At 35.2% G+C, this 15,426-nt stretch overlaps 1 protein-coding gene across 6 annotated transcripts in view; it reads right to left on the bottom strand.

The window, feature by feature from the left end:
* LOC126475512 (mucin-3A-like) overlaps positions 1-15,426 on the bottom strand; it is a 217,488-nt gene that overhangs the window by 82,572 nt on the left and 119,490 nt on the right. For 5 of the 6 annotated variants that reach the window (XM_050103432.1, XM_050103430.1, XM_050103428.1 and 2 more), the window contains 2 exons: positions 7,507-7,599; positions 2,007-2,105 (listed from right to left, as the gene is read on the bottom strand). In XM_050103432.1, coding sequence (XP_049959389.1) covers positions 2,007-2,105; positions 7,507-7,599 — 192 coding nt within the window. The remainder of the gene's footprint in view (positions 1-2,006; positions 2,106-7,506; positions 7,600-15,426) is intronic. The other variant, XM_050103433.1, reaches the window with a different exon arrangement.

The raw sequence follows: 15,426 nt of genomic DNA, 5'->3' as shown, positions 1-15,426 counted from the left end.
TGCTTTGAATGTACTAGTGGTCCAACGTTATTATGTACTTAAGAGCAAAAAATGTTCCAGAAGTTATTTGAGAGAGGGCATTATCAACAAAAGCATTGATGTCTGACATTAATGTCACTTACAATGATATTTCACTGAAATTGTACTACATCAGCATGTGCCTACAAATGTGAATCACTTTATTTCATAAATTCTGTTGGCAGTAACAATGCCTCTACCACATTTCTTATTTCCAGAACTTGTTATATTAAGTTAATTATGTTGTTAAATTAACTTAATTATGTCATGTATTGGAAAATTTGACTTGTTCCACATAATTACGAAATATTGTATTCATGATACATGGAACTAGTATTAATCTAAACTAATCTAATCTAATCTTACAACATACTCACTCAAATCATCACCAGTGACACAGAAAAAGCACTGGATTTTAATGAAGCAAAAGAACATGTAGGCTGCTGAACTGGAAATAGTACTTTGAAACATTTTCAAGTCATGAAAATAAATTATAGAATGGCCTACGAACATGAATTACCACTTTGTCTAGAGTTCATACATATTGAGACTGCTTTCAGTTCAGTTTCAGATCAAACTATGTTAGTATATGGATGGACATGCAGTGTATTTCACAATCCCTATTATAGGCTTGTAGGGGTTGTTGACGGGACTTAGCAGATAAAGTTTTGATCAGAACACCATGTCCATAATGCACTGTTTGATTGTAAAATAAGTTTGTCAATCATATGCAATGTGTGATTTTCATTAGCAATAAAAAGGGCAGCAATGATGTTTATGTTGATCTCTATTCCAGTTTTCTGTACAGATTCCGAAAGTCTCAGAACCAAGGTGATGCTAAAATTATTTTGTCATTTTATGAAAAAAAATATTCCATGTATTCTTTCTTTTGAAACAATAAAGTTCATTAACAAGACATTTCAAAATGAGAAGTACATACATTTTACATCAAGAACAGAATATAAAAGAACTACATCTCATCACTGTTTAGTAATCTGTAATTCAACTATTTATAGGGAGATTTCTAGAAGCATAATTTGTAAATTTCATTTTTACATATTTTGTACATCACAAAGAAAATTCTGAATGTTTCATGTACAGATAGGTATAGTAGTACTGCCTCATAAGGCAGCTTATCCTTGTTAACATGTTAGGTTTTGTGTGTGGTCCAGTGACAGAATTGAAAATACAGTAGACCAGTAGACAAATTGAATGTAAGTTGCTTGTGGAACCTGCAGAAATTAGTGTCCAGTTCTATCCAACAACAGCAGTTACCAATATCAGCAGTGAGGAAATTCAGTGGAACCAATTGCAATCAGGATATACAAACTGTTACTCAGTACTAACAGCAACTTAATTGTAGTGACCGGAAAAATTTGCATTTTGTGATAAATGCAAATTCTACCTAAAAATGCAAAAACGTGAAATTACTTAAGACAGTCTTTCATAGAAAATTGTATCCAGATGAACTATTTTATCAGAGATGGTTTGAAATTGCTTCCTTTTCTGCATTTAAATATAAAAAATACAACCAATTTTCAGTTGTTGGTACTGGCAAAGCCCAATTTGGAAAGATGATGTGCATAAAAACCTGTTTCGTAAAATAAAAAGCACATGAATGCAATGATGTATCAGTGCCTTCAATGAATATAGTGCAATGAGAGTTATGCACAGGTGAATGGTCTATTTAAGATGCACGTAGCATAGTGCAACACATTACTCAGCAATGGGACGTAGCATTTTATATGAAACAAACACTTACATTTGTTTGTTAGCTAAAGCTAGAAAATTTGTATATTGCGGACTCTTTTAATATGGCATATTAGGTGGCAGTTATTTTGAACTGTGGTTGCATAGAGTACTGGTAGAACTACACTTTTAGAAATGGAAAATAATTTGTCATGCTTTACATAGATAGGAGTCATAAGACACTTTACTTAAAATCAATATAGTAAATGGGACACCCCCAAGATGTAAGGGTTAAATACCTGTGTGGTTGCCACCGTTCTTGTAGATCCTTTTGATTGTCCACTTAACAATGCAGCAAGGATCTCCTCATCAGAAAGCTTTGTACGGGTGGAATTTACCTGCAATTTTTATGAACATGTCATTAGGAATTTCCTGCTAAATTCTCCTATACATACATGTTCATATGTGTACAAACATATTGTGTTCTGTAAACATCAGTGTAAATGAGCATGCTCAGTGATACTGAGTGAGGTATTCATTTATTCATATAGTATTCCAAAGAGTTCATCATCATGGAGGTGTTACATATTCCAGAGATCATTTGGATATCGCATAACTGCAGTTCTTAAAATATGTTAGAGTAATTGATTTTTATACACGTGCATGCTACACATTTGCAGAAAAAATTACTTAACTATCTGACAGCTAATAAGAATGTAATTGTTTTACAGTACAAAGATGCACACTTTAGATAGAAATGGGAAGATATAAAAGGAAATTAGAGAAAGAATTGAGCCAGCAGACTTTCTGTTTAAATCATAAGGAATTAGCTCAGCAATAGATAGATATCAAAATAGACAAAGCTAGCTACATACACATATAATGAGGTTGACCTACGGCTATAAATCTGGGATAGTAAGTATGGGACCATAAGTTGTATCCAAGCAGCAGAAATGAGCTTCTTTCAAAAAATAGAAACATAGGCTAAGACAGGCATGAATAAAAGCACATCCATTTAGAAAAATTTAAATGAAATCCTCTGCTCCAAGATCAACAGCTGAAGTCACTTGGAAATGTCTAGCAAATGTTGAAAGGTTGCCTACCAAGATCAATGAAGCGTGTAAGGGAAGAAGGCAAGAGTGGATGAGGACAGCCAGGGACATGTAAAAATGGAGCAAAGTAGGCACTCCAGGACATCCAAGATGGAAGACTGTCAGCGAGAGAGGCAATATCCACGAATAGGCAAAGATTTACATTTCTCATACCCTAGGCATCAAGAAGTAAATAAGAATTGGATTAACAAAGAAAGTATGTTCTTTTTGTGTACATGTAGTTGCCAAGACAACTATAATTATAAACATGCTTTTAAGGTTGGCAGACAGTAAATCCATCAGTCATTTTAAATCACTGAGCAAATATTCAAAAATTTTGTTGGACCATAATTCACTCCTACTAGTATCACATTTACTTTTAAGGGAATGGATTAAAATGTCATAATTATGAATTCTGTTATTTCTTTTGAAATGTGAAGTATTATTCACAATAAATGTAATTAGAGAATGTATGTACTCTAAAGCTGCAGTTAAAATGCCTGAGTCTTTAAATAGGTGACAACAAGATTACTATGGATGAGTGCTGAATATTATTACTGTGTCATACTTTTATTCAATGAAAATTTCCTTTCCATTTGGCTGAGAATACGGTTCCATATGGCATTACTGAATGAAAATACATTACGTATGTTAATTTATTGCTTTTTATGACTGCACAGGGCTGCATCAATACCTAATTCATAAAATATGTGTATGTGTGTATGTGGTTGTATGTTCCACCAAAGTTCTGGACTGCTTGGAACAATTTCATCCCCACTTTGTACCAGGAGATTACCATGAGGGTAATACGGCTGAAGTAACCCTAATTGCAAGGGTGGAACAACAAAGAGAAAAATCGAAGGTTCAGAGCAATACTATTGTAGCGAGCATTTCTTAAACTTTACAGTAATGATATGACAAATTGAAAGTTCCATTATTTTCCATAAATCATCCTGAAAATGTACACCTGCGGATGTTGCTTAGAATGTACTAGTGTTCCAACGTTATTATGTACTTTAGAGCAAAAAATGTTCCAGAAGTTATTTGAGAGAGGGCATTACTAACAAAAGCATTGATGTCTGACATTAATGTCGCTTACAATGATATTTCACTGAAATTGTACTACATCAGCATGTGCCTACAAATGTGAATAACTTTATTTCATAAATTCTGTTGGCAGTAACAATGCCTCTACAACATTTCTTATTTCCAGAACTTTTTAGCACATGAATATGATAATACGTAAAAGCAACACAACATAAAAACAGTTCCCAGGAAAAAAATAAAGACTGTATGTTATATTTAATGATGATATTATTTTTAACACTTCATTCATCTTTCTTTTTAATATTACAAGCTTCCCCATGCCTCAGATTGGGATAGAATTCCTGGTAAACTGTTGGAACAATGTTGTTCTGGCAGAGGGGATCAGATCAGAAAATTTTTCCTCTGAAATTGGCATTGAGGATGAATATACACATGACAAGTCTTCCACAACTTGTTCTGTACTTGGGTTGCAACCTCCAAACTTGTGCATTAAATCAATGGTATTGTAATCTGGGTCATATTCATATTTAAATGACATCATCCATGGTTCTTCTTTCCTCACCATTATTACTCTTATATTAGACCCTCTGATCCTTTCACCATTTTCAACTTTAGTTACATTTTGGACCTTCAATAAAGCCTCTTTGGAATAAAAAAATAAATAAATAAACAAAAAACCCTTCTGTTACACCTCACGTATAACATACCTTTTCCCATTTTACTACAGCTGTGGTACATAAATATTCATGCCCTTTTTTGCTCTCTTGATAACACTGTGCATGCTGTCTCCTTCATTTTGGGTGCACCCCTTCTCAAGAAATATGTAGGTGGTTGGAGCAATTTGTAGAATACTCATACTGTACAGATACATGAAAAAAAGTCTGTTTCAGTTCTGACCAATTGTCAGAAAAGAAATAAACATTATGGCAGCCATTCTCACTTTGCTGCTTTAGGAATTTGTAGATCCAGCAAGCTATGTCCATGCTTCCTCTACGTCCAGTTCCCTTATGCCACATGAAGCACATTCTCTTTCATATTCCTGTGTTGTAGATAATCATATAGTAGGTGCTCAGCTTTTTGTGCACTAGAGCAAGAATACTTCACATTGTGAAGCGATGAGTACCTGCTATAAATCAAAACAAGCACACAGAAATGTACTGTCTGTTTGTGCCTTCAGTTTGTCAGCATCTTTTCCTGCTCGAGGCATGTCTTTGTTTTTCAAAATTCATTGTATTTTCTTCCTCTAAAGCAGTTTTATTTTCTGGTTCAGCATTCTTGCAGACCTCATACTCATCACATGCATCCTTTTTAGGCTTGAAAAACCCAAGACTGTATTTTTATTGAAAAAACTATACATCCAAGCTCATCCATGTTTCTTCCTCTCCTCTTGGCACTTCTGAATGTACGTTCTATACATCTTTAGAATGCTGAGAGTGCTATCTAGGACTGCCATAGATCATCCTTTCTAATGTAGTGTGCTAATACTTTAACAAATGAATATATAAGATTACCTGTCCCTTCCATAATATCATCTGATTTTCGTTGATGTTTGGTCTAACTCACTACACCTTCTGGACTGGTTTTCCCAAAAATTGTTTTTATCCACTGATCAGTAATACCAAAGGTATGCAGAAACTTAGTTTTGCATACATTTAGCACTTGATATTCAAGAACTTGAATTAATGTATACTTTTTCCCTCCTGATAAGCTTCTTTTCTAATATTTCTTCTCCACTTCCACTCCTCAATCATTTGTTTGTTCAGTGAAACAAAATCATAAAAGCAGTTACGATAAAAGGTAGCTCAGGCTGCCACAGGTGTGAGTGTGAAAAGGATCATAACAGCAGTTGCAATGCTATTACACTGATAATATATGGAATTTGCAGCTACAATGTTCAAGCATCTTCTTTGTATGCTGGAATAGTAAGCAGAGAAGTTATGATTTTGTTTTACAGACAAAACTTTAATTTGGACAATGCAGTGGCATTGTAGCTTCATTTTTTGCCAAAGTGTGCTACAACAGAACTGCTCTGAACTGTCAGTATGTAACCTTAAATTTACAATGCCTGGATAAATTTCAACTTGATATATACATCATTTACAAGCTGGAAAAATCTATTGTCAGAGTAAAAACATCACTAGTGTTGGGGTAGGGATGCGCGGAAGGTTACATACTAAAATAACTGAAAACAAATTGACTAATATTAAACCCATAGTTTTGGGGGTTGAGGGACTCACTGACGACAGTCCTGATGCCATATTATATCGGGGTGGAGATAAGAAGGGGTGACTCACAGAGCACAAATCTGGAACTCTGAAAGCAATTGCAGCCATATTTGTTACACATGTTGTTGTTGCTGAATGAATGGTTTGGTGAAGCTCTCCATGTTAGTCTACGCTTTACAAGACACTTCATCTCTGCATAGCTGCTGCAACATAGATTCACTTGAACTTTCTCTCTGTAGCCAAGCCTTGGTCCTCTCTCTACAATTTTTACTCCTCGCATTTCCTCCATTACCAAACTGACAATTTCTTGATGCTTCAGAAAATGTCGTATCAACCAATCCCTTCTTTCAGTCAAGTTGTGCTGTAAATTTATTTTCTCCTCCCATTCGTTTCAGTACCTCCTTCTTCATAAAATAATTCCAAACTCTTAAATTTATATTTGATCTCAATCCTCCACTGTTCATATATTGGATTCAGTACAACAACCGGGCATGCAGTGACTAAATTGTTTATGTACCCACAACAAAGTGGTGGGCCACGTCAGGTCACAAGAAGAGTATTGTTGTGATGGATAGCTGATGTCAATGTTCTCAGAAGCTGATCAGAAATGATGGGCAGTTTAAAATAAGTGAGGTGTTGTACAAAATACAATGGCATGATGGGAGGAGAGTTAATATATTTCTCATTTTGAAATATTTTACTTGTTATTGCTATTCTCGCATTTTATATCATCGAGACCTTGGCCATTTTCAGTTATTTTGCTCCACAAATAGCAAAACTCATCTACTATTTTAGTCTCATTCCCTCAGCATCATTGATGAGTGTGGTAAGGCATTAGAAAGTTACTTTAATAAACAATATATGTTGTCAATCTTTAATGCCAGTTAGTCATTACTGTCTGCTATAGAGGCAGTACATAGCTGCTTCTATACCTTAATGTCATTTTCATATAATTTATGCAGCTCAGAGCTTTCCCCTTCTGTGAGGCTCATTATTGTAGCACTTATCATTTTCATATGAATGCAGATTTGTCATCTTACAGTACAGGCCTAGGTATCCACCAATATTATAATGTTATATAAACAGCAGACTTTAAAATTAATAATCTTATGTGACGTGTAACACATAGCATGGAGTACATTCATTAGCAAATATTAAAATTTAAAAGTAGCATCTAAAGACAGCTCTTTTTATTGGCACATTATCATCATGAACTTTCTTCAAAAAAGTGTGGCACTATCAATATTTTTGCTCATAATAACAGAGCCTTTCCATGTATCTAAAAGTCATTTTTCATAATAGAAAGCAAAGAACAAATTGTGTGTGTGTGTGTGTGTGTGTGTGTGTGTGTGTGTGTGTGTGTGTGTGTGTGTGTGTGTGTGCGTGTGAAAAAGGGAGAGGCTTTAATAATGATTTTAATGATTTTCTCTGTATACCCGTTCTGTTGCCTTCTGTGTTGTTTTGGCTTGACCACCCAATAAGGACAGAAGCAGTTCTTCTTCACTTAGTTTCCCAGGTACTGGCAGCCCCTGAAATGCATTTGTAGTTACTTCATCAAGCAAATAATCAAAAGCAGCCAAGCAATTGTTCTAGAACTAAGACTTAGGCTACATATTTGAATTAACTGAAACAAGGTTAAATTTGTAAACTCCTCCTCACATTACACCAATTACTCTGCCATCTTTGAAATTTTAAACACTATTTACAAAGAGCATATTTGTAGTGCAACATCTGCATACGAATCAATAGGCTGCAGGAGTTGTCACAGGCGAGTCTTCCCTTGTTAGCACTGGAATTGCTAGTGGCACAGATCATAGCTGTTTTGTCAAAGGTTTCATTAAATGTATGAATAATTTAAATGATAAATGAGAAACACAAACAATAAGTAACAAAAATGCCCAGTAAGATGAACAAAGTCATTTGAGGGCTGAAGGAAGAAAATGATGACATTTAAAGAAAGATGATTAAAACTGGAGGAAAAGTTATAAGAACTTGCAAACTTCTTTACAGAAACCATTACTAAAAATTAGAAGACTGACATAATTACTTCACTTCACAAGAGAAGAGGCAGAATGTGTAAAGACCCAGATCTATCAGCCTCCAATGCATACTTTAGAGGCAAAGTTACTTCTCTTTGCTGTTGATACAAGTATAGTAATCACACCTGACAAACAAGAATTAACTGATGAAATTGTCAATAATGTCTTTCAGAAAATTACTAAGTGGTTCCTTGTAAACAGACTCTCACTGAATTTTGATAAGACACAGTACATACAGTTCCATACAGTAAATGGTATGATGCCATTAATAAATATAGACCTTAATCAGAAGCATATAGCTAAGGTAGAATATTCAAAATTTTAGGTGTGTGCATTGATGAGAGATTAAAATGGAAGAAACACATTGATGATCTGCTGAAACGTTTGAGTTCAGCTACTTATTCATTAAGGGTCATTGCAAATTTTGGTGATAAACATCTTAGTAAATTAGCTTACTACGCTTATTTTCACTCATTGCTTGATATGGCATCATATTTTGGGGTAATTCATCACTGAGGAATAAATTATTTATTGCACAAAAGTGTGTAATCAGAATAATAGCTGGAGTCCACCCAAGATCATCCTGCAGACATTTATTTAAGGATCTAGGGATATTCACAGTAGCTTCTCAGTATATATACTCTCTTACGAAATTTGTTATTAACAACCAAACCCAATTCAAAAGTAATAGCAGTGCGCATAACTACAATACTAGGAGAAAGGATGATCTTCACTATTCAAGATTAAATCTAACTTTGGCACAGAAAGGGGTGAATTATACTGCCACAAAAGTCTTTGGTCACTTCCCAAACCGTATCAAAAGTCTGACAGATAACCAACAAGTATTTAAGAAGAAATTAAAAGAATTTCTGAATGACAACTCCTTCTACTCCATAGAGGAATGTTTAGATATAAATTAAGAAAAAAAGGGGAAAAAAACAAACAAAAAGGTTATTAAAAAAATTAAAAAACAAAAAAATAAAAAGTTGTTATATTAACTTAATTATGTTGTTAAATTAACTTAATTATGTCATGTATTGGAAAATTTGACTTGTTCCACATCATTACGAAATATCGAATTCATGGAACTGATATTAATCTAATCTAATCTTACAACATACTCACTCAAATCATTACCAGTGACACAGAAAAAGCACTGGATTTTAATGAAGCAAAAGAACATGTAGGCTGCTGAACTGGAAATAGTACTTTGGAACATTTTCAAGTCGTGAAAATAAATTATAGAATGGCCTATGAACATGAATTACCAGTTTGTCTGGAGTTCATAGATTTTGAGACAGCTTTCAGTTCAGTTTCAGATCAAACTATGTTAGTATATGGATGGACATGCAGTGTATTTCACAATCCCTATTATAGGCTTGTAGGTGTTGTCGATGGGACTTAGCAGATAAAGTTTTGATCAGAACAACATGTCCATAATGCACTGTTTGAGTGTAAAATAAGTTTGTCAATCATATCACTTTCAAATCTCCAACTTCATGGTATGCAAACAGTTGAGACAATGGGCTCTGACCTATGTGCTGTACAAGAGCCCATGGCATGAGCAATGTTTCAAGAACTGATGATGTGGTTTTCTTCTGCGTGACAATGGATGAGCTCTTCAAAACTGAGAGTGTAATTTTCCTATGGAGAACCTCAGTCAACTGTTCTGTGAAAGCACCCATTGCTTGTAGCTGTTGTTGTAGTCAGACAAAAATGGTATGTAATGTCATAATTACAACAGGGATTCTCAATTTCTGTGTCCATGCTCAACTAGTAGATATGAAAGTGGTCCACTCTACGAAATTGTTTTGTACCCAAATCGTACATTTCCAGACATGGGTTGCTTATCTAAACTTTAACTGATACATCCCCCGTACATCCCCTCCATGTCTGTAATAGGAACTTTGAAACACCCTGCATGAAACAACAGTTCTACTTCAACAAAGCAGTGGAAATTCAGAACTGAATGAAGAGTGAAACAAAGAGTTTCCATAACAGCAAAACTACTCACATTAGTCCTAGAGGAAGTTTTCAGATCCTTACACTGGGAAAACAAACAAGGAATATGAATTAATCACATTTGGAAGATTGTATTTCTCAAGTGCAGATAAACTTTTACAACAAATGGAAGAACATAATGCAACAAGTTTGAAACTATGGCTGAAAACTGATTATGATAAGACTAAAATAATGTAAACCAAAATGTAGACATCACAAAGAAAACTGTAAAAATTTGCAGTTCAGTCCTAGAAGCAGCTGATGAGTTTTTGTATTTGGTTCAAGCGAAGAAAAAAACTCGACAGACAAGAAAAGAAACAAGCACAAGAGTCAAAATAATCTGGAGCACTTTTTATAAACTAAACAATGTATTCAGTGTGCCTGATATAACCCCCACACTTTTACATGGATCTGTGTATACTCAAGTTACTCTAAGGCCTAAATTATTGTTATAACTGAGAGTAATTTCTCTTTTTGTACATAATCAAAATAATCATTACATATGATGGTACCTTAGAGTTCTGAATGCATCAAGAAATTGCCTACAGTAATAAAATATGTTAAAGCTTTATTATTATTATCTCGCCTTTGTTGAGAACTCGATGGATCCATAAACACTGAGTATTGCTTAATAATAATAATAATAATAATAATAATAATAATAATAAATGATCGTAAGTGAAAGAACTCATATGTTAGGGAGTAAAGGCCTGTGATGAATCAAATCCAGAATGCTATAGACCAGCTGTAAGGATGTTAATAAAGAACAGCTTCTTGCTTAATGAATGTTCTCAGGAATTATTACCTTTTTGTCACTCCAGAAAACCTGAAAAATCAAATTTTTATTAAATAAGCTATTAGATTTCATTATATCAAAATTAAAACTGTAATGTTCATAATAATCATTTCCAGGCTTCCGTGCACACTCAGGCTATGCTGAGGATTTATTGCAGGTGTCTATAAGAAATTTTGACAAATTTTGTCTTAATTTTTATCAGTTTAAAATATTAGAATAGTCCTGTGACCATCCCACTGAGATATTTTGATAAAATCTTGTGAATGTTAAGAAGAAAGGACCAGAAATTGGAGAAGATTACAAGAAAGTGATACATCACGGGAACAATTAATAAAACTACTATTTGCTTAACTTCAATCCAGCTCACAAGATTTTGATTATGGGCCCTTTATGGATTATTTTTCCAGTAAAATATGGAACTGACAAGATGGCACAAGTCAACCTTATTCAAACTTCCCTACAATAACCACAGTTACAGGCCCACAATGCTGCTAAGCAAGTGTCTTAGGAAAAATGATAAAGAACAGATTGGAATCTACATCAACATACATACTCCACAAGCCACTGTACGGCATATGGCAGAGGGTACCATGTGTCACTACTAATCATTTCCTTTCCTATTCCACTCCCACATAGAGAGAGGGAAAGATGACTATCTAGATGCCTCTACACGAGCCCCAATTTCTCTTATGTTGGTATGAATATGACGGCAGGACTTCTATGATAATTTTTGGTTTTAACAAATGCTTTTTTTCATGCTGGTCGTCATTTATAGTTTTGAAAACTATTAGCAATTGGTTTGACTGTATACTGATTATGATGATGACACCTGATAATGAGGCTTTAACACCAAAACTTGCTATGACAGAATAAATAAATAAAGTAGTAAAGTGAAATGTGGATGTAGCAGATTCCTGTCAAATCTGTGAAAGTCTCCTACTAGTACTGTTTGTTAGGTCACTGATCATTAAAACACAAAATACTCAAGCAGGTCATAGGAGAATGAGTAGAAGTCTTCCACAAGTCTTAAATTTGTTCCCACTTCTGTTTAAAATATTTATGACAGATTTACAAGATGCCTTAAATACAAATGTAAAGCTTATATAATAAGCTGTTGATGTATGTATATATGTACAAGGAGAGTGATATGCATGCAAGAAACATAAAATACATCACACATTGGCTATATTATTCACATAATTGAAGGGAAATGGACTAAGCATCTCATTGAGAAATTCTTTAGTATTCTCGTTTACATCCAAGACACATCTAACATCATATGACTTTCAAACAACAGTTAAATATCTTAGCTCTAGTAGGATGTGAACACTAAACAGATGTGCAATTTCCTCTTAATGGCAATAAATCGTGGAACACAGCAGATGGTTGGGCCAACACAGACTGTACCTAGCTTTTCCAATATAATTTCCTGAGCACGGATTTAGGATCTCCTTAAACATTATACTACTTTGATGTTTGCCATTAAAAAGCATTTAGAGTTTGCCTTGTCATCATGGTATACATTCTACACAGGTTGAGATGATTAAATGCTGCTTCACTTATGGTACAATAATCAGTGTGAAATTCTTCTGGAAAAGGAGCATAGTTTATTGAAGGTAAGCTCTTATCAAACATTCAGGAACTAACTGGCAAGTACTTTATCTCAAAATATTTTTTGAACATGTCTCTCCCTAGTTCATGGCAGAGTTTACAACTAAAAGTTTTTAAACCACCACAAGTAAATCTGCCTAGAGACTACATGCTTTGATTTTAGCTACCAGTTCATTGACTTCCAGCCAGCAGTCTCATTAGATCTCATTTATGTGACAGAGACACTCACGACATCTTATAAAACTCTCTCTTCCTAATGGAGTAGCATCAGGCCCATACACATATAAATACCTTGCTAAGCAAAAGATGCAATTGCTGAGATCTTATTGGCAAAAGCAGAGAAAAATATAAGGTTCAACTAAAAAAAATTCTAATAGTACAAGTGATAGTCATTTTGTTGTGATGGATGTTTTCCTTAAGCAGATCACTCACAACTGAAAAATTACTCACACTAAAATTTCAGCTACTAATTACCAATGAAGAGTTGTGGCTCCTCAGGGAAGTGTGAAGATAATAAGCACTTGTCAATGTGTTTTTACTACAATACTATGTTTAATGGCATCATAGTTAAAAAAATTATTGATACATAATATACAACTTAGTAATTGTAGCAATAATCTTGACTTTTTCACATCCTGAGAAGATTATAGCCCTTTAGAAGTTTGTTTTTGTTGTGGTCTTCAGTCCTGAGACTGGTTTGATGCAGCTCTCCATGCTACTCTATCCTGTGCAAGCTTCTTCATATCCCAGAGTACCTACTGCAACCTACATCCTTCTGAATCTGCTTAGTGTATTCATCTCTTGGTCTCCCTCTACGATTTTTACCCTCCACACTGCCCTCCAATACTAAATTGGTGATCCCTTGATGCCTCAGAACATGTCCTACCAACCGATCCCTTCTTCTGGTCAAGTTGTGCCCCAATCCTATTCAATACTTCCTCATTAGTTATGTGATCTACCCACCTAATCTTCAGCATTCTTCTGTAGCACCACATTTCAAAAGCTTTTATTCTCTTCTTGTCCAAACTATTTATCATCCATGTTTCACTTCCATACATGGCTAAACTCTATACAAATACTTTCAGAAATGACTTCCTGACACTTAAATCTATACTCAATGTTAACAAATTTCTCTTCTTCATAAACGCTTTCCTTGCCATTGCCAGTCTACATTTTATATCCTCTCTACTTCGACCATCATTACTTATTTTGCTCCCTAAATAGCAAAACTCCTTTACTACTTTAAGTGTCTCATTTCCTAATCTAATTCCCTCAGCATCACCCGACTTAATTCGACTACATTCCATTATCCTCGTTTTGCTCTTGTTGATGTTCATCTTATATCCTCCCTTCAAGACACTGTCCATTCCGTTCAACTGCTCTTCCAAGTCCTTTGCTGTCTCTGACAGAATTACAATGTCATCGGCGAACCTTAAAGTTTTTACTTCTTCTCCATGGATTTTAATTCCTACTCCAAATTTTTCTTTTGTTTCCTTTACTGCTTGCTCAATATACAGATTGAACAACATTGGGCAGAGGCTACAACCCTGTCTTACTCCCTTCCCAACCACTGCTTCCCTTTCATGTCCCTCGACTCTTGTAACTGCCATCTGGTTTCTGTACAAATTGTAAATAGCCTTTCGCTCCCTGTAATTTACCCCTGCCACCTTTAGAATTTGAAAGAGAGTATTCCAGTCAACATTGTCAAAAGCTTTCTCTAAGTCTACAAATGCTAGAAATGTAGGTTTGCCTTTCCTTAATCTTTCTTCTAAGATAAGTCGTAAGGTCAGTATTGCCTCACGTGTTCCAGTGTTTCTACGGAATCCAAACTGATCTTCCCCGAGGTTGGCTTCTACTAGTTTATCCATTCGTCTGTAAAGAATTCACGTTTGCATTTTGCAGCTGTGACTTATTAAACTGATAGTTCGGTAATTTTCACATCTGTCAACATCTGCTTTCTTTGGGATTAGAATTATTATATTCTTCTTGAAGTCTGAGGGTATTTCACCTGTCTCATACATCTTGCTCACCAGATGGTAGAGTTTTGTCAGGACTGGCTCTCCCAAGGCCGTCAGTAGTTCCAATGGAATGTTGTCTACTCCCGGGCCCTTGTTTTGACTCAGGTCTTTCAGTGCTCTGTCAAACGCTTCACACAGTATCGTATTTCCCATTTCATCTTCATCTACATCCTCTTCCATTTCCATAATATTGTCCTCAAGTACATCGCCCTTGTATAGACCCTCTATATACTCCTTCCACCTTCCTGCTTTCCCTTCTTTGCTTAGAAATTTAGAAGTAAGGAACACATATAAAATAAATTGGAACTAGTGGTATTGAAAAATAGTTGAAGTAACTGATAATCAACAAGGCTTGGGGATCTAGCCCCTAACTCCACTCTTGCTGATGATATACCACATAACTGCTGAACAGAGAACTGTTCTCAGAGTAAGGGACAGGTGTCCATGTTCAAGTTACATTAGGGTAACAACAATATATGTTCAGTGTCAACATGCATCAACCACTCACAGATGGCAGGTGGTAGACTAGCACTGGAAGGTATATAAAGCGTGTCTGCAGGGCCTGAAAACAGTGCAGTCGTTGTCGCAATGCAGAAAAAGAGTGATTGTCTGACATCCAAAACAGCATGATCACTGGCTTTTGGGCCAAGGATGGAAGCATTCCCAAAATGGCTAAGTTTGTATGCTGTCATGGTTAAAGTATACCATGCATGACAAAATGGTGCTATCCAAAACTGACACTGAAGAAACTGTGGTGCACCACGGGCCATATATAACAGGGGTGAATGACGGCTGTGGAAATGTGTACAAGTGAACAGATGTGCAACTATTGAGCAGCTGACTGCCCAGATGAACTACAGGGCTACCAAAAGTGTCTGCTCAATGACCATT

This window comes from Schistocerca serialis, chromosome 4 (assembly GCF_023864345.2).
Source record: "Schistocerca serialis cubense isolate TAMUIC-IGC-003099 chromosome 4, iqSchSeri2.2, whole genome shotgun sequence".
Classification (NCBI taxonomy): Eukaryota; Metazoa; Arthropoda; class Insecta; order Orthoptera; family Acrididae; genus Schistocerca; species Schistocerca serialis.
This window is presented reverse-complemented; position numbering and strand designations above follow the sequence as displayed.